This window comes from Trachypithecus francoisi, unplaced genomic scaffold (genome assembly GCF_009764315.1).
Source record: "Trachypithecus francoisi isolate TF-2019V2 unplaced genomic scaffold, Tfra_2.0 Lachesis_group0, whole genome shotgun sequence".
NCBI lineage: Eukaryota > Metazoa > Chordata > Mammalia > Primates > Cercopithecidae > Trachypithecus > Trachypithecus francoisi.
In genome coordinates this window covers 149,974,959-150,001,803 of record NW_022681453.1, presented here as the reverse complement: position 1 = coordinate 150,001,803, position 26,845 = coordinate 149,974,959, and the positions used below count along the sequence as shown (strand labels likewise).

The 26,845-nt window shown below is 37.0% G+C and overlaps 1 protein-coding gene across 1 annotated transcript; it reads left to right on the top strand.

Annotated features, from left to right (window-relative positions):
* DIPK2A (divergent protein kinase domain 2A) lies at positions 1-26,527 on the top strand. Its single transcript, XM_033212401.1, has 3 exons — positions 1-1,194; positions 20,047-20,350; positions 23,669-26,527. Exons 1-3 carry the CDS (start codon positions 538-540, stop codon positions 23,998-24,000), a joined length of 1,293 nt encoding a protein of 430 aa, XP_033068292.1. The 5' UTR covers positions 1-537; the 3' UTR covers positions 24,001-26,527.
* The last annotated feature ends 318 nt before the right edge of the window (positions 26,528-26,845 follow it).

Genomic DNA, 26,845 nt, shown 5'->3' with positions numbered 1-26,845 from the left:
TTTTCAGTCTCAGGAGAGCCGACGCGCACAAACGAGGGTGTGCGGCTCTGGGACGTGCGTTCCCGCTTGTGGATGTGAGACATCCCAGCTCGTCTTCCCCTTCCGTGAGTCCCTCCTTTCCTCGCAGACCCCACTCGTCGTGGCTGGCTGCCGCCGCAGCTCTCGTGCCAAGCCGGCAGTGCGCGTGCGCGCGGGCACGGGCGCGCGGCCGTCGGGCCCCCGCGCTCCCTCCCCCTGCCGCTCCTCTATAACTTGGCTGGCGTGGAGGAGGCGCCGCCGGAGTCGGAGGGCGGGGAGCTAGGAGGAGGGAGCTCGAGAGTTGTGGAGACTACTGACTAGGAGAAGTCGCAGCCCGCTCAGGCCCGCGTCTTCCCGCTCCCCGTCTTCCTCTCTCACACACCTACTCCGCCCTCCACCCCAGCCCCCGCGCTCGCTCCTTCTCTCGCCCGGGGTTCCTGCCGGTAGCTCGCCGGGTCTTGGCGCGGCGGGGGCGCCCCGGGGGTGCCCTCGCCCTCCCGTTGCAGGCGGGCGGGCGGTATGTGGCGCCTAGTGCCCCCGAAGCTGGGCCGCCTGTCCCGCTCCCTGAAGCTGGCGGCGCTGGGCAGCCTGTTGGTGCTGATGGTGTTGCACTCGCCGTCGCTGCTCGCCTCTTGGCAGCGCAACGAGCTGACCGACCGGCGCTTCCTGCAGCTCAATAAGTGCCCGGCGTGCTTCGGCACGAGCTGGTGCCGCCGCTTCCTCAACGGGCAGGTGGTGTTCGAGGCGTGGGGCCGCTTGCGCCTGCTGGACTTCCTCAACGTGAAGAACGTGTACTTCGCGCAGTACGGCGAGCCCCGCGAGGGCGGCCGCCGCCGAGTGGTGCTCAAGCGCCTCGGCTCGCAGCGCGAGCTGGCGCAGCTCGACCAGAGCATCTGCAAGCGGGCCACCGGCCGGCCCCGCTGCGACCTGCTGCAAGCCATGCCCCGGACCGAGTTCGCGCGCCTCAACGGCGACGTGCGTCTGCTCACGCCCGAGGCGGTGGAGGGCTGGTCGGACCTGGTGCACTGCCCCTCGCAGCGCCTTCTCGACCGCCTGGTGCGCCGCTACGCGGAGACCAAGGACTCGGGCAGCTTCCTGCTCCGCAACCTGAAGGACTCGGAGCGTATGCAGCTGCTGCTGACCCTGGCCTTCAACCCCGAGCCGCTGGTGCTACAGGTAGGCGCGGAGCCAGGGCGGGGGGCTCCTGGGAGGGGCCGCGCGTGGGAACTGGAGTCGGGAGAAGTGGCTCCGCCCGCGCTCGCCGCCAGTTCGGACTCGGCCCGGCTGGGCCAGGCTGCAGGCTTGGGAAGGGGCGGCTCCGGGGGAGCCCCGGGGCTGTGTAGGGAGGCCGAGGGCGACCCGGCTGATGGAGAGTATCCTCTTGTCACCTAGATTCGGGCGCATTTCGGATTTGACTGCGGATCCCTCAACGCCAGAGGGAGTGCGTCTCTTAACGCTCCCCAAAATGTCTCTACCGCGAGTTTCCTTCCGCTCGCTTCCCTGCCTTTCTGCTTTTATCTGCCGGGGCTTGCAGGTCCGCGGCGCAGACTGTTCACGAGCCCTTGAACCCTTTCTTAGTTCTTCTGAAGTGTTTTACACCGCGTTCGCACTTCTTTTCTGGCGCTGGTGGCTGGCCTAACTTCGGTCTCAGAGTCTTTGTTTTCCCTCATTTACCTGGCAGTCATTTGGACAGCTAATTCGGGGACAAGTTGGGGAGGATGAAGTCGGAGAATGGGATAGTGGCCGGGGTGGGGTTAATCCGTGAGCCGAGCTTTGGGTGGGATTAGAATCAGAGAAACAGGAAAAGTAAGGCAGCGTCGGACTTGGGGCTGGGAGGGCTTAAGGCCAGGAGGACATTTTCATCCTGATCCTGTGACCTGCCCTATTCATCTGGTAATCTAGTTGAAGGGAGATGAAATATTAGGCCAGAACGAGTATCAGGGAAAGAGATTCTTGCCTTTCGCCAATTGCGTTATTTGCTTTCGTCTGACTTTATTCTGAAAAGTAATGTGTCTTTTAGGGGAATAGGATGGAATCTTTTTACTGGTGACATCAAAAAGAGAACAAAAAACAGAAACACTGTTTACTTTCGGAGTATTTACTTGTTTCTGCACATTCCCACCCGGCTTCAGTGCGGTGTCCTTGAACAGTGATTACAGCTGTGGGGTTGTGGTTTCTCTTGCTGTCTTCAGGAAAAGTTATCGTGCTCCTTTCCATGACAAGAGAAAAAAATGATTTAAAGTTCACAAGTAATTTTGGTATACTTCACATTCTTTCTGGGTTGCTAAGAATGTCACTGAGGGCTGGAGGGTTTGTACAGGGTGTTTTTTTTTGTTTTTGTTTTTGTTTTTTTAATCTAAAATACATTAATATGAAAGTGCAGATTTATTTATATTACTTTCTTTTCTCAAGCTCCACACTGTCCATTTTAGCCAAAAGAAACCAGCTTCGTTTGATTAGTTCAGCCAAATAATGTAAAACAAATATTTTGCCTCAAATGAAACTTGAGTGTGGGTCTTAGTAAATTTCAGGACATCAGAGGCTATGTGTATTGTGTTAATTTTAAAGTCAGAGTGTATTTTAAATACTGCTGTATCTCCTAACTGAATGGATGCATAAAACTGGTTAAACTTTCCGTGAAATTTTCTTTATTCAGTAGTTCCCAAACTAGTCAGTCTCTAAAGGTTTAGCCTGTATCTATGATGTACATACACTTGAACTGAAGTTTCTCGTTAAGCTATCTTTAAAAAAAGAAAAAAAGCCTTGTTTATATTAACAAGGTTGGTTCATGGAGATTGTGTTAGCAATTTGCTGAAGTAGATACCCGGACAAATTCTCTGAGACCCAAAAATTTAGCAAAGAGCTATCTTAGTGTAATATACATTTACTGTACTTAAAATGCTGGCGTCCCTACTGAAAGATTTTTTTATTAGGTAATTTTGAATAGTGGTGTACTAGTAACAACTAATAGTAGAATTGATATTTTAAGAGCATTGTGTAGCCAGTTTTTGTAAGTGTAGTCATAGCATTGAATTTGAGAAACTTTGGCATCTGATTTTACGCTAAGGTAAATTTGTGCTTTGTGCAGACATATTTTTTTAAGTTTGAACTTATCATGGCATTCTCAGTTTACTTTGTAGTTGAGATAGTGTGCTTGTATCTTGTTTTCTGTTTAACTTTTCCCTCAAACTTAACTCTTTATCTCTTCTCATCTTTAGTGATGAAATAGCCTTTTTTGAAAATGCACAATTATTTTCTTATATATGACACATAATGGCACAATTGCTCTGAGTGGGTAAATAGATGGGCCATAGGATAAGAATTTGTTTTTAGTATGTGATGAAACATGTCTACACATTTTAGAGTGTGAGATTTGTAAATTACATTTTAAATTTACACAACCCAGTTCCCAAGAATAGTACTAATACTAATATATGTATTATAATTATAGCTAATTATACGGACGGTGTGGTATAATTTAGGGGTCTTTAGTACCAGCCAGTCATATAGGCATGTTATCTTTTTAAAACTGGATTAACAAGCAAGTAGAGGAAGAAGATATTTTTAAGTAAGAGTCTTCGCAGAGCTGCTGCTTTCTTTGTAGAATCACTTGATCTTTGGTAAAAGCTAGTGAATTTACAAGTCTGAACAATATACTTGAGGACTGATGATTGTATAAAACCACCAAAATGGAAGGTATCTCAACATTCTGTGAACAAGTACAAAGGTTGCTGTACAGTAAGTCAAATCATGATGTTCATTACCTTTGTTATCTAGGAAACTACATTTTTAGTATTCATACAGATTTCTATAAAACTGCTTAAAGATGTTTACAGTAATATTGGGATATTAATTGATACTTATAGAAAAACTCAGATTTGGCTGTTTATTGCTTCATGTATTAAAAAAAAATTTTTTTAAGAGTACAAATGTTTTACAGCTTGAAGAGGAACTCATTTTTTTCCTCCAGGAGAGGGAGCTACTTGTCGAATTTTTGAACAGCTGGTGACAAACTAGATTTTTCTAACATTGTCCAAAAATTAACAACTTCAGGGGGAAAAAAGTCTTCGAACTGACTTCATCAAAGTATTCTTAACAAAACTTCCAGTATAGTAAGAATGCTTCAGTATAAGCATGTAAAAATTTCTTTTGATAAGGTGGTTAAGAAAGAACTGAAAAATACTTATGAATTTAATTCATTAAACTCACCTCTTCTGATTTGAAAAAAACAGTAAAATTTGAAGTTGCTATTATTATGCCTTGAAAGGAGAGGTGAAAGATATTAAGTGTCTGTAAGATGTGTACACACGTACCTTATCTATGTAAGGCTGTATAGATTTGTAATATAAATTTCCGCATATGAAATGGCTTGAGAATATGGCTTTCTTCCTATTGTTGGATAGTTTCACTAGTTTGCAACAGTTTACTCATAGAATTATTATCTTCAAAAAAAATGTTTATAAACATCAAGCAACAAGAGAATGCTGGTAGTACCTTTATCTTCTGCTCTAATACCCTCTTTTTTTTTTAATACCTTACTTTACTAAGAGGTGTATGTTAGTGTCAAGTATACTGTAAGACTATGGAGAAAAATGGAGGAGAGGAACTATATTGATTTTTATATTGTGTAAATGGGAATCTTGGAGTATTCAAAAATTGAGTTGAAGTAATTGGCAAGACGACAAGTTATTGTTGATAACTTTTCTATCAGCATTTGTATTTCACCTATTGAACTTACAGAAAGAGACAGAGAAATGCTGTCTGGATTTCTTGAAGTTCAGACAGAATCTCTGACTTTATAACCTGGATGTAGTGAAGATGGTCTTGTTTGTAGGAAATGGAGAAAGTTCTTTGTTTAGGAGGAAGAGCTGGGAGTTTTACTATTTGTGGAACTTCATTTGCCTTACATTTTCTGAATCATGATTTTAGTAGGATTTACTTTATTTTTATAGTATGTGACTATCATTAAGCTATGGCTTTTAAGCTTGTTTTTCTGTTCTTGTAAATGCTGTAATACATGCAAAGCACTTCACGTAGTATCTGACAAATTGTAAGCATTCCATAAATGTTAGATATTGAATAAACTCAAGGTAACTTTAACTGCCTGGTGCATTTGATCAGCTGTTTTGAAGCTTATGTGGAGTATGGATCACCTTAAAAATAACAGTGATTTTGAATATCAACCATACTTTATACTGATTTTTGTCCATTTTTACTTTTTTTTTGTAGAAAACTTCCAATTTTTTTTTCCCCTTAAAAGTAATTTATATAGGGAACAGCATATTTTTTTAAGTTCACTGGTAAAAATAGAGTTTTTGAAGTAAACAAATAGAAGATTATTTAGCTACTGGTACTTTAGAAAAGTTGATAGATTTTTACTATTGGACTCACTCCCCTCTTTATAGAATGAAACTATTGGATTAGCTCCTTTCAGCCCCAACATTCTGGGGCTTCCAAACTCTTGACTTGAGAAATTTGAGTTTTTTGTTGTTGTTGTTTTCTTTTGAACTTGACTTTAACGAGTGGGTTTAATTAAGCTCTTCTGAAAGGGGATTGGGAGTTGGATGCTCTCTTTCAAGCCTTTTTTCTTACCCCCTACACACATGAAATCAGATTAAAACAAAACCAAAACCAAAACCTTCCTTTAAGGGGAAATATGTGGAGTTAAGGGTAGCCAAGGATCTTGTGAGGCAGTAGTGTGCAAAAGGATGTTCCAGATTTTGTCTCAAGAGTTTCTTTTCAAACAACAGCTTAAGGAACCACCTACTTCTCCTTCACTAGCTGTTTCTTTAGTTACTGTCTTCCTAGATTTCGGCTTCAAAATACGTTGGAGATGGTTCCTGGTAGAGCAGTTTTTAATCTAGTAAATTTTGTAAGTTTTTGGACTTTTTGTGGCTTTTCATCTGAGAGTCCATTGACAGTACACTTTTGATTGCCATTCAGGATAATCAAACAAAAATAATAAAACAATTCTGTGTACCTCAAGTCCAAAAAGGGGGTGGGGACTTTTATTTTAGAAAGACCCTAGAAACGGATAATCACCCTTAAGAAAGCATCACTTCCGAATCAGTGGAGCAAAGTCATTTGGCATCCTGGTCTAGTTTCTGGACGTATCCATATCTTTTGACCATTCTGAATTTTGTCCTTTATATACTTTTGTCTAGTCTTTGAGCTATTCTTTATATTTCCATTGCATAGGTTAGCACATATTCTTCACACATGTTGGGAAATAGAAAGCTTGTTTTTATAGGTCTTCTGGACAGGGGTGTCCAGCTTCCCAGGGGATTGTCAAACTGGGTTTTATTCTGTTTTTCTGGTTTGTGGTCTCTGGCTTACTTCCTATTTTTCTGTCATTGCTGCTGACTCTTCACAGAATGCTGACTTTTTCTTTCTTCACTTTCACTCATTACTTATATGTTAAATCATGGCCTTATAATTTAAATCTTGCATTTTTCTAATACACTTGATGAACTTTAGTAAATAGTTGTAAAATGACTGAAAATTATTAGTGTAAGGTGAGGTTAGTATAGGTGATAAGTTGTCTGTGAAATTCTTGGGAACTCTTTGAATTTATAATCAAAAGAACTGAATTTGTGTGTTCATTTTACAATCTGTGACAAGGCATTTGGATTGAAAAGATGGAAAAATGGCCCTAGGAAACAAGTAGCTTACTATGTAGGAGGTAGGTACACAAGTGACTAATTAATACACAATCCATGTAATGTAATAAGCCCTGTACAAAAGGTGTATATATACACTGTCATATGACTCAAGGAGGGACATCTCATTGTATATTGATAGGAATGGTACCAGGGAAAGTTTCAGAGATTTTTGCCAATAGATGGAGGTGGAGAGTGGGAGGAAGGGTGGAGGAGACAGTATTGATAGAGCATCCAGTTCACATTCTGTATTACCACAAAGTTGTTGGATGGTATTGAGCAAGTCACTTAATGTTTCAGATTCTAAGTTTTTTGCATCAGTAAAATGGGGTTGTTAATACTTACTTAACAGGATTGTTTTAAAGATTAAAGGAGAAAGGATTATTCAAGTAATATCTGTTAAATGTTTTCAGCTGTAAAGCTTTTTACAGTGTATTATGTCTTTGAAAATCAGCTTATTCCATTTTTAGTCAGCTATAATAGTTAAAAGTTCTTTAGTACATTATGCTGATGTCTGTCTTAGAAATGTAAAAATCCTACTTTTCTCATTGCAGACATTGAAATGTCACCGTCCTTACATACACATACATCATATGTACCTATTCAGGCTATAATTTTTTAAGAATAGTAGTTTAAAAGGGGGTTAGGGATTTGTCTCATATGAAGTATACTGAATAGAATGAATATGGTAGGAAAGAGGGTTTAGATAAGGATTAAGAAATACAAAGCAAATAGTTTCTTTTTTTCTTCTGTAAATCATTATTATAGTTTAATAATTCTATTTAGTATGTTTGTAAATGGTAGTACAAAAAAACAGGTTAAGTCTGGAACTTCGACTCAGACAGAATCTTAAAATATTTGTAATCTGAAGTATGATGCTTCAGTGTCTTCTTTGTATTTTTTCTTTCTAACGCTTTTTTTGGGGTTTAACTCTGAAGTGAAAAGATTTGACAGTAATTATGTGGAATTGGTTAATAGTGCCAGGAACTGATCTGTACACCCTTGGGACACAGTAAGGGTCAGTTGAGACTAGTAAACTTACGCATATTTAAAACTTGTGAACAAGTGATTTTTTTTTTTTTTTTTTGGTAGGGGCAGCATTTCTTAAGCAATTGATTCTTAAAGATAATGTATTTCTGTTAAATTTAGTTTTTTAAAAATGTGTTTTGACATCAGTTTCCAATTTTAGATACAGCTGTTGGACATGATATTCAGTAAAATAACACAACTTTACTATTTTCAAGGCATTGCTTAATATTGTTGGAATTTGAGGTGGGTGGAAAATGGCATTCAGAAAATTATTTCATGAAATAAATGGGACATATGCTAGGACTTTAAAATCTTGAAATTGTTAAGCTTCTACAGTATTTGCCATGGATTTTGGCTGCTATTTAGCAGTATAAATTAAGAAGCTAAGATCTTAGAGAAATTTTAGCAAAAATTCAGTAACCATTAAATCATCCCAGTAATTTTACTATATCTCCCCCTCCAGACAGTTCACCAAACTGTGAACACATTAGTCTGTCACCAGTACAGTTGACTAATCTTTATGAACAGCTGTTACAACATGTGTGTTCCTACAATGGGATTTCATTCAAATTTGGGCTTTAAAAAATAATTTTAAAACTTAAGTTAGTTCTTTCTTTCTTTTCTGTCTCTCTGTCTTTTGACGGTATCTCTCTCTGTCACCCAGGCCGGAGTGCAGTAGCATGGTCTCAGTTCACTGTAACCTCTACCTCCTGGGTTCAAGCAATTCCTGCCTCAGCCTCCTCAGTAGCTGGGATTACAGGTGCACACCACCACGCCTGGCTAATTTTTGTATTTTTAGTAGAGACGGGTTTCACTGTGTTGGCCAGACTGGTCTTGAACACCTGACCTCAGGTGATCTGCCCTCTTCGGCCTCCCAAAGTGCTGGGATTACAGGCATGAGCCACGGTGCCTGGCTCCTTTAAGCATTTTCTATCCTTTTAATGACAATACTTTGTAAGAGTGTTTTCAAGCTTAAACTTTTTAATTTTTTTGTAGAAATGCCAGTTATGTAGAAAATCGATATTCACATTTTAGATTGTATGTTTTATTAATAGTTTCTTTGAAGTTAGTTTGTTTATACTAAGAACGTTCAACTTTAACAAAAATCAGTCTTGCATGGTAACACATCTCTTGGTCTGTATTTATTTTCTCTCTTAAGGCCAACTGCAAAGCTATGTTCCTTTTAATGGAATCTTATGAGGTAATGAAGTATTATAAAATATTTTATATTGTGTAAAAGGAATTTTGATCTTTTAAATTTAGTATACAATATTTTTGGTCATGTAGGAGAAAAAAGAATGCAAGCACTTTTAAGTAGACTTTATTTTAATCTATTAGTCTCATGTCATTTATTGTTTGTAAGTAAATGAAACCAAAATGTGTTCGTTTATGTATCTTTACTCATATATTCCATGTCCACCTTTTTCATGACTGTGTTATAGCATGATAGAATGAAATGGCCTTATTAACCTGGCAGGATGATGAATATTGATCAAAGGGTATTATTGTGATATTTTAAAGACTTGTTTTTTTAGAATAAATATACACAGCATACTGTTTGATTTCAGTGTGTAAGATAATCTTGAACATTAAGATTTTGACATGTGTTTGTTTTTGCATGACATACATATAGACCACGCTGTAAAGCCTGTGTTGAAGATTTCTGTTTGATTCTGTAAGTCCCAACATGATCTGGTCCTTGCTTCACTCTCCAGATTCCATTACCTCAAGTCATTTCTCCATGCATTTCATTCACTGCAGCTGCTTTGGTCTTTTATTCATTTCTGAGAAGATTTTCATGTGCCTAAACTGCCCCATCTCCAGTCTGCTTAATATTCAACTCATCCTTTAGGTCTCAGCCTAGGTGGAGATCACTTAGGGTAAATAATCAATCTTACATTATTTTTCCAGCATAATGGCTTCTGGAATGCTGCTATGTAATATATAACCTGTTACCTTTATAAAATCTGAAAAATTCTTAAACAGATGGTAAATAAACAAAAACAAAAGCAGAAACAAAAAAACCCAAAAAAGCCACCCCAAACTAATAAAGTTTAACTTCAACAGAAGGATATTGGCTTGAGGGGGGTTGTATTAATCTATCTTTTGAATCCATTTTGACTCTTGCAAAGGTAATTATAGCTTGGCCTAAATTTGCTTCTTACTACCTGTGTGACTTTAGGTAAAGCATTTAACACTGTGCTAATAAGATTGAACGGGGTTTACAATTGAGGTACTGTTAAACTCTAAATTTCTTTGATTTTACATTTATTTTATTGATCACATAAAATATTTGATTTTGATCTTGGTAGATTATAGGTTATTTCAGCATTTGGAATTTGTTTTGTGCTTATCAGTAATAAATAAAAAGCCAGTTAAAATACTGTGTTTATGTGTGTACATGTTTCCAGTTTTTAAATTTCTTGCATTTTTAGTGCTTGTGGATGCTCTCTACATTTCTTATAACATCAGTGGTTTTAAAGGTTTAGTGACTAGTCTATATATTTCATTATGAATTAGAAATTACTAGAGCTCAGTAAAGATGTTTCTCTAATTTAGTGATTCTTCACTGTCTTTGGAAAGGGGTTCATTATTTGTAGATGCTGTTTTAGTAGGTGTTTAGTAGGTGCGTGAAAATAAGCATATCTCTTGATGAATGTCTGGAATTGTTATTAAAAAATTTTAAATAGGGAAAGGTCGGATTACCTACGAAGGGAAGCCCGTCAGACTAACAGCAGAATCTCTCTGCAGAAAGCCTATAAGCCAGAGGAGAGTGGGGGCCAATATTCCACATTCTTAAAGAAAAGAATTTTCAACCCAGAATTTCATATCCAGCCAAAGTAAGCTTCATAAGCTAAGGAGAAATAAAATCCTTTCCAGACAAGCAAATGCTGAGAGATTTTGTCACCACCAGGCCTGCCTTACAAGAGCTCCTGAAGGAAGCACTAAATATGGAAAGGAAATACCAGTATGAGCCATTGCAAGAACATACCAAATTGTAAAGATAATTGACACTGTGAAGAAACAGCATCAATTAACGGGCAAAATAACTAGCTAGCATCATAATGATAGGATCAAATTCACACATAACAATATTAATCTTATATGTACATTGTGTAAATGCCCCAATTAAAAGACACAGACTGGCAAATGGGATAGAGTTAGAACCCACCAGTGTGCTGTATTCAGGAGACCCATCTCACATGCAAAGACACACACAGGCCCGAAATAAAGGGATGGAGAAACATTTACCAAGCAAATGGAAAGCCAAAAAAACAAAACAAAACAAAAAAAGCAGGGGTTGCAATCCTAGTCTCTGATAAAACAGACTTTTAACCAACAAAGATCATAAAAGACAAAGAAGGGCATTTCATAATGGTAAAGGGATCAATGCAATAAGAAGAGCTAACTATATATACTTGCACCTAATACCAGGAACACCCAGATTCATAAAGTAAGTTTTTAGAGACCTACAAAGAGACTTAGACTCCCACACAATAATAGTGGGAGACTTTAACACCCCACTGTCAATATTAGACAGATAAACGACCAGAAAATTAGCAAGGATATTCAGGACTTGAACTCAGCTCTGGACCAAGCAGACCTAATGCACATCTACAGAACTCTCCACACCAAATCAACAGAATACACATTCTTCTCAGCACTGTATTGCACTTATTCTAAAGTTGACCACAGAATTGGAAGTAAAACACTCCTCTGCAAATGCAAAAGAATGAAAATCTTAACAAACAGTCTCTCAGACTGCAGTGCAATCAAATTAGAATTCGGGATTAAGAAATTCACTCAAAGCCACACAACTACGTGGAAACTGAAAAACCTGCTCCAGAATGACTGCTGGTTAAATAATGAAATTAAGACAGAAGTAAATAAGTTATTTGAAACCAGTGAGAACAAAGATACAACATACCAGAATCTCTGGGACACAGCTAAAGCGATGTTTAGAGGGAAATTTATAGCATTAAAGGCCCACAGAGAAAACGAGAAAGGTGTAAAATCGACTTCGTAACATTGCAATTAAAAGAACTGGAGAAGCAACAACAAACAAATTCAAAAGCTAGCAGAAGACACGAAATCACTAAAAGCAGAGCAGAACTGAAGGAGATAGAGACATGAAAAACCCTTCAAAAAATCGATGAATCCAGGAGCTGGTTTTTTGAAAATATTCAAAAAAAATAGACCACTAGAAATACAAACTACCATCAGAGAATACTAATCTCTACGCAAATAAACTAGAAAGTCTAGAAGAAATGGATAAATACTTGGACACGTATACTCTCCCAAGATGAAATCAGGAAGAAGCTGAATCCCTGAATAGACCAATAACAAGTTCTGAAATTGAGGCGTGGTTAATAGCCTACCAACCAAAAAAAGCCCAGGACCAGATGGATTCACAGCCGAATTCTACCAGAAGTACAAAGAGGACTTGGTACCACTTCTTCTAAAACCATTCCAAACAATAGGAAAAGAGGGACTCCTCCCTGTTTTATGAGGCCAGTATCATCCTGATATCAAAACCTGGCAGAAACACAACAAAACAAGAAAATTTCGGGCCAATATTCCTGGGCCAGTATTCCTGATGAACAACAATGTGAAAGTCCTCAATAAAATACAGGCAAACTGAATCCAGCAGCACATCAAAAAGCTTATCCACCATGATCAAGTGGGCTTCATCCCTGTGATGCAAGGCTAGTTCAACATATGCAAATCAATAAATGTAATCCATCACATAAACAGAGCCAATAACAAAAATCACATGATTATCTCAATAGATGAAGAAAAGGCGTTTGATAAAATTCAACACCCCTTCATGCTAAAAACTCTCGATAAACTTGGTATTGATGGAAGGTATCTCAAAATAATAAGAGCTATTTATGACAAACCCACAGTCAATATTATACCGAATGGGCAAAAACTGGAAGCATTCCCTTTGAAAACTGGCACACGACAAGGATGCCCTCTCTCACCATTCTATTCAACATAGTATTGGAAGTTCTGGCTAGGGTGATCAGGCAAGAGAAAGAAATAAAGGGTATTCAAATAGGAATAAAGGAAGTCAGATTGTCTGTGTTTGCAGGTGACATGATTGTATATTTAGAAAACCCCATCGTCTCAAACCAGAATCTCCTTAAGCTGATAATCAACTTCAGCAAAGTCTCAGGATACAAAATCAAAATCAATGTGCAAAAATCACAGGCATTCCTATACACCAATAATAGCCAAATCATGAGTGAACTCCCATTCACAATTACTACAAGGAGAATAAAATACCTAAGAGTACAACTTGCAAGGTATGTGAAGGACCTCCTCAAGGAGAAGTAACAAACCCACTGGTCAAGGAAATCAGAGAGGATACAAACAAATGGAAAAACATTCCATGCTTGTGGATAGGAAAAATCAATATCATGAAAATGGCCATACTGCTCAAAGTAATTTATAGATTCAGTGCTATCCCCATCAAGCTACCTTTGACTTTTTTCACAGAATTAGAAAAAACTACTTTAAATTTCATGTGGAACCAAAAAAGAGCCCGTACAGCCAAGATAATGCTAAGTAAAAAGAACAAAGCTGGATGCATCATGCTGACTGACTTCAAACTGTACTATAAGGCTACAGTAACTAAAACAGCATGGTACTGGTACCAAAACAGATATATCGACCAATGAAACAGAACAGAAGCCTCAGAAATAATGCCACACATCTGCAACCATCTGATCTTTGACAAACCTGACAAAAATAAGTAATGGGTAAAGGATTCCCTATTTAATCGATGGTGTTGGGAAAACTGGCTAGCCATATGCAGAAAACTGAAACTGCACCCCTTCCTTACATCTTATAAAAAAATTAACTCAAGATGGATTAAAGACTTAAACATAAGACCTAAAACCCTAAAAACCCTAGAAGAAAACCTAGGTAATACCATTCAGGACATAGGCATGGTCAAAGATTTCATGACTAAAACACCAAAAGCAATGGCAACAAATGCCAAAATTGACAAATGGGATCGAATTAAACTAAAGAGCTTCTGCACAGCAAAAGAAACTATCATCAGAGTGAACAGGCAGCCTACAGAGTGGGAGAAAATTTTTGTAATCTATCCATCTGACAAAGGGTTAATATCCAGAATCTACAAGGAAAAACAAGTTTTACAAGAATAAAACAACCCCATCAAAAAGTGGGTGAAGGATATGAACAGACCCTTCTCAAAAGAAGACATTTATGGCTGGGCATGGTGGCTCATGCCTGTAATCCCAGCACTTTGTGGAAGGCTGAGGCGGGCGGATCATGAGGTCAAGAGATTGAGACCATCCTGGCCAAACTGGTGAAACCCTGTCTCACTAAAAATACAAAAATTAACTGGGCGTGGGTGGACATGCCTTACAAAGACTTGGAACCAACCCAATCAATGCCCATCAGTGATAGACTGGATAAAGAAAATGTGGCACATATACACCATAGAATACTATGCAGTCATGAAAAGAATGTGTTCATATCCTTTGCAGGGACAGAGATGAAGCTGGAAACCATCATTCTCAGCAAACTAACACAGGAACAGAAAACCAAACACCGCATGTTCTGACTTACAAGTGGGAGTTGAACAATGAGAACACATGGACACGGAGAGGGGAACATCACCCATCAGGGCCTGTCAGGGGGTGCGGGGCTGGGGGAGGGGGATAGCATTAGGAGAAATACCTAATATAGATTACAAGTTGATGGATGCAGCAAACCACCATGGCACGTGTCTACCTATATAACAAACCTGCACGTTCTGCACATGTATCCCAGAACTTTATAATGATAAAAGTGTAAATACTTCGGTAAACAATTCCTTACTGAATAGTGTTGAATGTGCAACGTACTTTTCATATCTTTTTTTCTTTGATCCTTAGATTGCCCTGATGAATATGGTGATACAAATATTCCAGTTTTACAGAGGAAAAAACCAAAGCTCAGAAAAGTTACTGCTTTGCCATCGTTATAGCTAGTGAGATGTAAGGGTGGAAGAGACTTCACAATCTAGCACTGTAATTTAAGATTCATTTTTCTACTTATATACTATATTGGCCATTAAATATAGAAATTTTATGAAATATTGTATTCCTATAAAGAGTATAAAGTATCCAAATTTTCCAGTCTTTAATATTGATTACGTACATTACATATCACCTTCTCTTAAGGCGACGTTAGTGGTTTTGTTTCTGAAATCTTGGCTTTCAGATACTGTCAGTATGTACAATATTGTTATTAGTATTATTTGAGTTGTATGCTATCCAAGAAGTAGGTTGTGGTTTTGTAACCAAATTTTAAAAAGATGCCTAGACATGATTTATATTACACTTCAAATTCAAAACAAATTTTGCTTTAAAAATTAAAAGTGAAAGCATTTAATATTTTTTCAGCTCTTAGCAGTTAACCATGCTGCTTTTCTAAAGACATCTTCTTTAGTTATTATCAACTTAATTTTTTAAAAAAATACAGTTATAGAAAAGTAAATATATAATTGTTTTGGGCCTTTGTACAACCTTTAACTAATATTTACTTTAAAAAATTCTATGTTTTTCACTTTATGTCATATATACAATCCTGATTAAAAGCCTAGCAAAATTAAGTGACGTGCCTCCAATCCAGAGTTAGGATTGATATCATTCTAAATTTAAATGTTCCTTTTTTCATTTGAAAAGTATTTGTACATTTTGTTCAGTTGTAAATAATTTATTAAAATCACATTTTATTAGTTTAAACTATATACTTGTGCTAGACAATCTGAAATATCTGATTTTAAAATTTTGTTTTAAATAGAAAAATGTAGACCTTAGCAGTAAACTTGCTGTCCTACCTAATGTGTTTTATGCACTGTGGGAGTTTGGTAATCAGGAATAAGTTATTTTCTTACTGCTTGACACGTTTAACAAATCCAAGTTCTAACGTATATAAATTTTGTCTCTCAAACTCTGCTTGACCATGGTAATTTGATTCTAAGCCCGAATTGCATTAATCGCAAATTACAAATATTTTGGCTTTCCTTGAGGATTTTCTTTGGACTACAGTGTGTTCCATAGAATTGTATTATCAGTAATGAAATCTGACTTTTGATTAGACAATGAAAAATTCTTATCATCTGAGCAAATGGTGTGAATTCATTTATTAAAGTTCTTCTGAAAGATTAGGTAGCAAACTATATGAAAGAACTATAGTGCTCTTCTTAAAATGAGGAATAACAGAATTTCAGTTAACATTGTCAGAAAGCACTCTATGAATATAAAGTTGTTCAGTGTGACATTTACTCATATATGTTGCCCTCTTCTATGGGGAACTTGGGTAATGAAGTGTAGTTTTGACTGCCGTTTGTCAGTTGGAAAGGTTCCAAAAACAAGGAATCATTTGTACATGTGCAGATGTTGGTCTTGTTCCTCATTTCTCCTGTTGTCAAAGACCATTTTATTTTCACAAAGATATGTTTGTATCTGTTCTACAATATGGCATGTTAATAATATACCAGTAGTGTATGGAGGAGTTTTTTGTTTTATTTTTTGCATGACAAAACTATGTAATCTTACATATTTCTTATTTTAGTGCTTTCGTTTTTATGTCAGGGTCTTTATACATGAATGTTTCTGGGAAATAGTTAAATCTTTTGTAATTGTCTAACAAAAATTTCAAGGTCATGGAGGTGTTTTAAGTTGGGGGAATAGCTGAGAATGCTGTTTGGTTCTTCAACAGTTTTTGTATTGCACATTGGACACAAGTAATCTCTTTTTCTAATTGGACACAAGTAATCTCTTTCTAATTCCCAAAATAAATTTTAAAATTCTCAGGCAAGGCACAAAATTAGGTATGTGTTTACCTCTAACTTCTAAAGAACCAGTACGTATGACCTCCTAACTAAAATGGAATCAACTAAATTACTATAATTAATGATTCATATATATCTAAGTTTTTCATTTACATAATTAGGATTTCATCACAAAGCTACAATATTAAAATTTAAGAGAAAAACGTTATATACACAAAGAACAAGTACAGATATTGTGCGTTGTTATAGTTGAAAGGGAGCAATTGAAATTGGTAATTATGGATAAAGTATAATTCTCGATTTGTTTTTTGTTTTAAAGTTGATAAAATTTTAATGCAAGGATATTGAGTTGTGACAATTTTATAAAGCTCAGGGCAAAATTAATATTGCCTGTTTTCCTAAGAGATACAAGAATAGGAGCCTGACTTTGGGGTCACTAAGTGTATGTAGATTGTTCAGTTTCTAGCAATAGAGTATTGATACAGGCATGCCTTGGAGATATTAAGAGTTTAGTTCCAGACCACCTCAATAAAGCAAACATCATGATAAAGTGAGTCATGTGAATTTCTTGGTTTCCCAGTGCATATAAAAGTTCTGTTTACATTATACTGTAGTCTACTAAGTATGTAAGCATTATGTCTAAAAAATATATAGATACTTTAGTTAAAATACTTTTTTTTTTGGCTAAAGAATGTTAATGATCATCTGAGCCAAATCTTCAGTGAGTTGTAGTCTGTTTGCTGGTGGAGGGTCTTGCCTCAATGTTGATGGCTGCTGACTGATCAGGGTGGCTATGACAGTTATTTCTTAAAATAAAATGACAAATGTAGTTTGTTGCATCAGTCGACCCTTCCTTTCAGGAAGGATTTTTCTGTAGCTTGCCATGTTTTTCATAGCATTTTACCCACTGTAGAATTTCAAAATTGGAGTCAGTACTCTCAAACTCTACTGCTGTTTGTCAACTAGGTTTATGTCATATTATAAGGCCTTTGTTGTCATTTCACTAATATTCACAGCATCTTCACCGGGAGTAGATTCCATCTCAAGAAACCACTTTCTTTGCTCACCCATAAGAATCAACTCCTCTTCTTTTCAAGTTTGATCGTGAGATTTCAGTAATTTAGTGTCCACATCTTCAGACTCCACTTCTAATTGTGGTTCTCTTGCTCTTTTCACTCTATCTGTAGTTACTGCCTCTACTACAGTCTTGAACCCCTCAAAGTTATCCATAGGATTTGGAATCAACTACTTCCAAACTCTGTTAATGTTGGTATTTTGACCTCCTCCCATGAATCCACAGATACACTTCATAGCATCTAGATTGGCAAACTATTTTCAGAAGATTTTCAATTTACTCTTCCAAGATCCATTAGAGGAATTACTATGTATGGCAGTGATAGCCTTACAAAATATTATTTCTTAAATCATAAGACATGAAAGTTGAAATTATTCCTTGATCTGTGGGCTGCAGAATGGATGTTGTTAGCAGGCGTGAAAATAACATGAATCTCCTTGCACACCCCCATCAGAGCTTTTGAGTAGCTAGGTGCATTGTCAGTGAGCAATAATGTTTCAAAAGGAATCTTTTTTCTGAGCAGTAGATCTCAATGGTGGGCTTAAAATATTTAGTAAAGGATGCTGTAAACCATTGTGCTGTCATGCAGGCTTTCTTCACATATATAGAGTGAAGGCAAATCAATTTAGCATCATTCTTAAGGATTCTGGGATTTTTGGAATGGTAAACAATTATTGTTTTCAACTTAAAGTCACCAGCTGCATTAACCCCCAACAAGAGAGTCTGCCTTTGCTTTGAAGCTTTGAAGCCGGGCATTGACTTCTTAGATCTATTTGTGAAAGTCCTAGGAAGCATTTTCTTCCAATAGAAGGCTGTTTGATCTACATTGAAAATCTGTTGATTAGTCACTTTCATCAGTTATCTTAGCTAGATCTTCTGGATAACTTGCTGTGGTTTCTATATCAGCACTTGCTGCTTCTCTTTGCACTTTTATATTATGGTGATGAATTTGTTCCTTAAACTGCATTAACCAACCTCTGCTACCTTTAGACTTTTCTTCTGAACTCTGAGCCTTCATAGAATTGAGGAGAGTTGGGTTCTTGTTCTGGATTAGGTATTGGCTTAAGGGAATGTTATGACTGATTTGATCTTTTACCGAGATCACTAAAACGTTCTCCCTATTAGCAATAAGGCTGTTTCGCTTTCTTAACATTTGTGTGTTCACTGGCGTAGCACTTCTGATTTCTTTTGATAATATTTCCCTTGCATTCACAGCTTGGCTGTTTGGGTTAAGAAGCCTAGCTTTCTGCCTATCTCAGTTTTAGATGTGCCTTCTTCACTATACCATATTGTTTCTAGCTTTTGATTTCAAATGAGAGACCTGCAACTCTTTTCATTTGCTTACTTAGAGACCATAGTAGGATTAATAGGCTTATTTTCAGTATTGTTGGGTCTCAGGGAACAGGGAGGCCCGAGAAGAGGGAAGAGATGGGGGAACGGCTGGTTGGTGGATCAGTCAGAACACACACATTTATTGATTCCTTTTTTTCTCCAATGTTCATTTTCTAATATGTATTTTAGCAGTGGAAAGTACCTTAGACAAAGCCTGTTATTTTACTTAAGGTGAAAATGAGTGTTCGTGGTCATGGAACACTTTTCTTTTGATTTAGGATGATAATCCTCCCAGTAGTTTTAAAATCCATTAGAAAACCTTGCTAAGATGAGAATAATTTTGAGGCTGGGCCAAGGAGAACAGAAAATATGGCTGGGAAAGGGAAACAAGATAAACTTGGACCAGATGTGCTCAGAGTGGAGGTTGCATTAATAGGATATCAGTTTGTCCCTTCCAAACCTTTGGATGTAGGGTAAGAGACACCTCTCAAGAATCTTTCCCTGAATTCCACCCCACCTGCTTCCTGACTAGGTAAGGCCCCTGCTAAATGCTCCCCTGGGACCTGCACCACTGCTTAGTAACTAACACTTTTCGTATTCATAATTATTTGTTTGGTGTCTGCATGCTCTTCTAAAATAATAGCCCATGGCTAAATGGAGACTGTGTGGTTCACCCTTAATTGCCACCATCACACAGTTCCTGACGCCTGGTAAATAACTGCTGGTTAATAGGCTGCAGTGCTATCGGTTTAAATAAAAGGATTGGTTGACTACATTTACACAAGTGAAGAAGATAAGGGAAAGCGTAAATACTTTCAGATTTGGTAATAAAGACAGTATCAATCAAAATATTGATCAATTTGGGTCTTAGATTTTGATAAGCAAGACTTGTCATCCTATTTTAGCTTTCTAGTGTAAAGTTATCTATTTAAATATTTTTCAGGTCCGTGGTACTGGTATGAATTAGGAAAAAATGAATTTAATCTCTAATAAACTGTCGAATGTAGTAAGAACATCCAAAGTCATTCCTAGTAGCAATTTCTACTGAAATGATCTGAGGATAGACCTAGGATATATTCATCAGAATCTCTTGTAATATTAAGATAATTCTTTTGTAGAGTTTTCCGTCTGATGAAGGTTGGCCATTTGCAAAGTATCTTGGAGCTTGTGGAAGAATGGTGGCTGTAAATTATGTTGGAGAAGAACTGTGGAGTTACTTTAATGCGCCATGGGAGAAACGAGTTGACCTCGCTTGGCAATTAATGGAAATAGCAGAACAGCTTACAAACAATGACTTTGAATTTGCACTCTACCTCCTGGACGTCAGCTTTGACAATTTTGCAGTTGGTCCTAGAGATGGGAAGGTAATCATTGTGGATGCTGAAAATGTTTTGGTTGCTGACAAAAGGTTAATTAGACAAAGTAAGTATATAGTTTTTAGATTTTTTTCTACTCATTTTTTCCTATGTCAATATAATGTTTATACTTGTATGAAATGAGCCTTGAATTTCCTCCTTAGATGGCAACTTTACACATCTTTCTTTGCTTTATATAAGCACTGTCAATAAACGAATACAGATCCTCTTTGACTTACTAGGGGATAACATCTTGATAAACCCAGTCTACGTTGAAAATATTGTTGTTTGAAATACATCTAACATATGGGGCATCATAGCTTAGTCTCGCCTACCTTAAACATAGAGCACTTACATTAGCCTACAGTTGGGGGAAATTGTGTAAAGTAAAACCTATTTTATAATAAACTGTTGAATATAATATTCATGTAATGTGTTGAATTCTGTACTGAAAGTGAAAAACAGAATGGTCGTATGGGTTCTTGAAATATGGTTTGTACTTTGTTTTTAACCATTTTGGTGATTCCTGGAACTGCAGCTGTGAATTTGGTTTGACATTCTGATTATTACATCTCACCCAAAACTTTGCTCTCGGTTTATTTTTGAGTTCTTCACAGGACAGATGGATAGTGTCTGAAGTGTTTTGAAAATTAAATGCCATAGAAGTTTTGAAGCATCAGGGACAAAGCCTGTAGGTCTAGAACCAATTCAGTTAGAAAAACCAAAGGGTGTTGCTCCATGGTGAGGGTTTTATATTTTTTAATCCCTTCTTTCCTCCTGATAAAAGTAATATAAATATCTTTTGACAAAGGCTGAAAATTTGTGGCACCTGGGGAAAAGTTTATGTGACAGCCATATATTAGGTTGACATTTACTTTTTGCATGATCTTAGCATGATCCTATTAAATACTTGATTTTCCCACCCCCTTGTTCAGATTTTATACTTACCAGACTACTTCCTGATTATTTATTGACTTGCCCTGTAGATCCTCCTATGGGAGGTGAACATCCTGCTGAAATATTCTACTCTCTATTTACCTCTTCCTACATTTGTGAATATTGTAGCAGCGTATACTATGCTTTCTTTTTTGAAGTGTACACAAGCAGGTGGTTTTTATTATATTCATAGAGTGCAATTTTCCTAAGCTTAAAAAATTATTTCAGTGTTTATAAAAATATTTTTTAATAATTCATTTTATGCAGACATTCCTGGAATAATTATTACTAATTCCTGACCTTAGATGAATCCAACCATATAGCTTCTGTATTCTTACATTTCATACAGTGAGCATTGCTCTAGTGATACTTTAAGTGTGTTCATTTCTTTTCAGATGTCTCATGGGTCCTCTAAGTAGCCATTTTGCAAAAGCCTCTGTCTGTTCATTCACTCCCTTTTCTTTCCACTTTCTAGTAAATTACCTTTATTTTATTTCTTCACAGGGAAATTGAGATTTTGCTGTGGCAACTCCCTCAGTGTCCTTTATTGTCTAAACCTCATTAAAACAACACACATTGGTCTTTCTTTTTCAGATAGATTCTTCTTTGAGAACTTGTTACATCAGTTACCTTCTTCAGTGTCCCACCTCCTTCTTTTAATATCCAACGTTTCTTTTGCCTCCCTATAAAAAGTATATGTAAGATTCTCTTCTGCTTCTCCTTGCTTGTCCACTGTTTTATTTAAAAGTATTTATTGCCTTTCTGCTTCCTCAGCCTCTGTTCATTCCTTAGTCCATTAAAACCTGACATAGACCTCTGCCTTGCCATTAGCAACCACCTAATTGGCAAATTTGTGAAGTGATTTTGACTAGTGTCAACTTCTTGAAGTTGTTTCCTCTTTGGAATAGTAACCTTAAAAAAACATTAATCTTACTACTCTTTTGCTTAAATGGTTTTAATGACTTCCCGTTGTTCTTGAAGTAAAATCCAAACGCCTTGCCAGGGCATAATCTGTAATCTGTGTGACTTGGCTCTCTTCTGATTCCTTTTTTTCTTTTTTGAGACAGGGTCTCTGTCACCCAGGCTGAAGTGCAGTGGCATGATCATGGCTCACTGCAGCCTCGACCTCCCTAGCTCAAGTGATCCTCCTGCCTCAGCCTCCCAAGTAGCTGAGACTACAGGCATACACTACTATGCCTGACAAATTTTTTAATTTTTTGTAAAGGTGGGATCCCGCTAAGTTGCCCAGACTGGTCTCAAACTTGTGGGCTCAAGCAGTCCTCTCACCTTCGCCTCTCAAAGTGCTGGGATTACAGATGTGAGCCCACCCCGCCCATACAGCCTTATGTATGTATGTATTTTTCGAGTGTTTCATTTTTAATACCCCGCTGTCTATTGCCCTCAGTGCTTCTGCTACAATGGTCTTTTGTTTTCCTGAATGAGTTGGCCCACTTCTGGGCATTCCCATATGCAGTTTCCTTTTCCAAAAATGTCTCTTCCTTCCATATACAGCTAGCTATTTGTTTTTCAAGCCTTGGCTCCTTCAAGTACATGTGTGCTTATGTGTTCTCAATATGCCTATTATCCCTCTTACCTCAAACTCATGTTTCAAGTCTAGTTCTAGTTGCACATGTGACGTGCCCACCTGATACCTTTATAGCTCCTTTATATTTATGTTGTCTATATATAAAATATTGACACTATTATGCAATTGTACATACCTTGTCATCCAATTAGAACCTTAAACTTTACCCATATACTTACTTATTTTTGCCTGAAATGTTTCTCCAATCTAACTTTTCATTCTGGGCCCTCTATAGTTGCTGTCATGGTCTTAATCCTTCCAGTCTTCAGGCCAGAGTTATCTTTCCATGAAATAAATTATGGTCATGATTACACAAGTTACGACCTATTTCTCTAGCATCACCTGTATCTCCTTGCCAACTACCTTTCTCACACTGTAGCCACAGTGAACTTATTGCTTCGTCAACCAAATGGACCAATCTCTTAAGTCCATGCCTTTGCATATACTGTGTCCTGAACCTAGAGTGCTATTTTTCCTAGTTTCTTTTCAGATTTGTCATCTTTTAAGACCTAAATCAGATGTTCTCCTTTTTGCAGCCTTCTACAGCCCCAGGGATAAGTGCTAATTCCTCACTATTCCTGTAACATTGTGTCATTTTCTTTATGGCACTTTCTGTGTACGATGGAAAGTCACTAGACTAAACCTGTAAGTGGTAGGGGCCTTTTTGAATCTTTCTGCCTAGCGTTGGTGGGCTCTCAGTGAATGTTTGTATGAATTTATATATTTAAATGTTTAAAGTTATAATATACTTTTACCTGAAAGTATAGAACAAATACTATTAATTAGTGAAATATTCTATTTTTGGAAGCAATGAAAACTATTTAAAAAATTTTTTTTCTATTTCTGCTCTTCCTCCTTTCACAGATAAACCTGAAAATTGGGATGTATGGTATGAAAGCAAGTTTGATGACTGTGATAAGGAGGCTTGCTTATCATTTTCAAAAGAAATTCTTTGTGCTCGTGCCACTGTGGACCACAATTACTATGCTGTTTGTCAGAACCTCTTATCCAGACATGCCACCTGGCGTGGCACTTCTGGAGGACTCCTTCATGATCCACCAAGTGAAATTGCCAAAGATGGCCGGCTCGAGGCCTTGCTGGATGAGTGTGCCAACCCAAAGAAGCGCTATGGCAGATTCCAGGCTGCAAAAGAACTGCGTGAATACCTAGCACAATTAAGTAACAACGTGAGGTAGTCTATGGTGACCTTTTCTTTTTTCCTCCATTTAAACAGCACTGGCTAAAACTAAACCACCAAAAAACTATCTGAAAAAATGAAATTTGGAAGTGTTACATTCAGAGGATGATAAACTTGCACTGATAGAACTTAATGTTATCCATCAAAATAAGACATTACTTCAAAAATCACATGATGCTTCTGCAAATAAGTATGTTCTTATACTTTGGAGGCTTGAGCTGTCATCAGCTGCTCCCCACTACACCAGAATGCTTGAGTGGATTAATGAATATTGTTAAGCTATTGGAAATGAGTCTGATAGTACATTGACTTGTGTATCAAAGGGTACTTGGTACTTAGTTTGCATTTACTATCATGATTTTGTGAATCTCTTGCATTTACTTTGAATGTCAAGTCAGATTGGCCTGTTTTATAGGCCGCTTTTTCCTTCTGATGTGTAGGGTTTTTTCCCTTTTTTTTTTTTAATTAAATTTTGAAAATTCAGGTTACTGTAGGTGTTCATTTAAATTTTTACTAGTTCTCATTCAGTGCTATTTGGTACGTATTTACTGTTAGGGCAGGATTCCCAGGTTTACTGTGTGTGTGTGTTTTTTTAAAGAAAGCTAAATATTATATTATGTAAATACTTCTTTTCACCACCTTCTGTAGTTTCACCATTGCATGGTATCATTTCAGGTTATTTAACAGTTATATTCCTCTATGCCAATAATTACAAGTATACACTAAACATGAAGTTTGGCATATGTTGCAAAATGTCATTTTATCTTTTACTAAAGGCTTTAAGAAGAATATACTAGAATCTGTATCTCGATGTTAATTTTGACTCAGAAAAAAAATACAACCCAGTATCTAAAAAGTGTTAACTAGTCCAAGATAGTAATGCATATGCCAAAGAAATATTACACCTAGTCTCATGTTTAGAATTTAAAATAGAATTGATCACCTACTTATTCTTACCACCCTACTTCCAGTTTTCTAGCTCTGTCATTATTAAATTCATATCTTCCTGATGATTCTTTCTGTTGAAAGTTGAACTACTGCTTTCAAGTAATTTAAAGTTATCCTACCTTTTACTAGTAGGTAGTTTTGCAAAAGTGACATGGTAGCCATTGTGTGAATTTAATTGGGCATCATAACCTTTTATTTGTTGAGGAACTAATCATTATCACAGTAAAGCAGACAAGTTAGCCAGTCAGCCCACTTTGGTCTTCTTTACCTAATGGTTAAACATCAAAACATCAAATTATTTGCATAGAAATGTGTGGGCTCTTTAAAAAATGTTACAGTATGTAAGTTGACTATCACTAACCGGTAATATTTTTCTGTTTGAAGTTGTTACTTTTGTTTACAGCAAAATTTGATGTAGTGTGCAGTAGTGAGCTCTAGACTGATCTTTTTCTAAATCAGAAAGTGATTAAAGTATGCACAACCAAAGCCACGTTTTTCTTTTTCATTTATTCAGCAACTATTTATTAAGCATCAACTCAGTGCCAGGCACGTTACTAGCTGCTACATACTGTCTGAATATGACATATGGTTAAGTAACTTTACAATTATTATCAAATACTTCAATGTAGATATTTCTTAAGTTGAAATAGCATTAACTAGGATAATGCATTCATGTTATTTTATTGTCTTGTGATAGAAATTCAACTTGTACCATCTAAAACTAGGTTGCTATAAAAATAAGAGGATGAAGTCAGTAAAGTTAATTCCAGTTTAAAAACTGGAAGGAAAAGATAAGAGCTCTCCATTATAAAATAGTTGCATTATGTTAATTTTTACGTATTAGTGCATTGCATATATCAACTGGCCCTCAATGAAGCATTTAAGTGCTTGGAATTTTACTAAACTGACTTTTTTGCAACTTTGGAAGATTTTTGAGGGGAGTAGTTAAAATTGCCAAACACCTCTTACTCAAAACTTCAAATAAAATACACATTTTGAAAAGGGAACACCTTTTATATTTGATAAGTTTTCATTATAAACCTTACAATACCAGTCACAAAGAGGTTGTCTGTCTATGGTTTAGCAAACATTTGCTTTTCTTTTTGGAAGTGTGATTGCAATTGCAGAACAGAAAGTGAGAAAACACTGCCAGCAGTGATTGCTACTTGAGGTAGTTTTTTATAACTACCATTTCCCCTCCATGAAATTATGTGAAATTTATTTTATCTTTGGGAAAAGTTGAGAAGATAGTAAAAGAATTAGGAATTTAAAATTACAGGGAAAAATATGTAAGTGAAAAGCAATAAATATTTTGTTCACTTTGCTATCAAGATGTTCACTATCAGATATTTATTATATGGCAGCAATTTATATTTTTAATCATTGCCCATTAATAGACGCAGTAAAATATTTTTGAATCAGACATTTGGGGTTTGTATGTGCATTAAAATTGTCTTTTGTACTGTAAGTTACTGTTAATTTGAATATTTTATCAAACTGTCTCCCTGTGCCTTTATAATATAAAGTTGTTTCTACAACTTTTAATGATCTTAATAAAGAATACTTTAAGAATGACACTTTTCAGACTATTTCTTAATTTCAGATATCCGCATTTTTCTTGAGTGGAAAGTGAGTTTGAGTAGATAAGTTACTAGTTTCCTCTAGCATGCACTTTAATTAGAATTTTGAGGGAACTACTGATTGGGTGTGCACCAGGCTTAAAGGTTGTGTGTGTTTCCTTTTTCTGTAGTAGGGAGTTTTTAAAAAATTTTACCACTAAAATGGAATTAAAAAAAAAAAAAAACCTCTATGGAAATTTTCAAATGTATGCAAGAGAATAACATAATGAACAGTAGTATAACTATCATTACACTAACTTCAAAAGTTAAAAACAT

Coding starts and splice junctions, on each gene's coding strand:
- DIPK2A (XM_033212401.1), top strand. CDS start 538: ATGTGGCGCCTAGTGCCCCCGAAGCTGGGCCGCCTGTCCCGCTCCCTG. Junction 1,195..20,046: donor CCGAGCCGCTGGTGCTACAG/GTAGGCGCGGAG, acceptor ATTCTTTTGTAG/AGTTTTCCGTCTGATGAAGG. Junction 20,351..23,668: donor CAAAAGGTTAATTAGACAAA/GTAAGTATATAG, acceptor CTCCTTTCACAG/ATAAACCTGAAAATTGGGAT.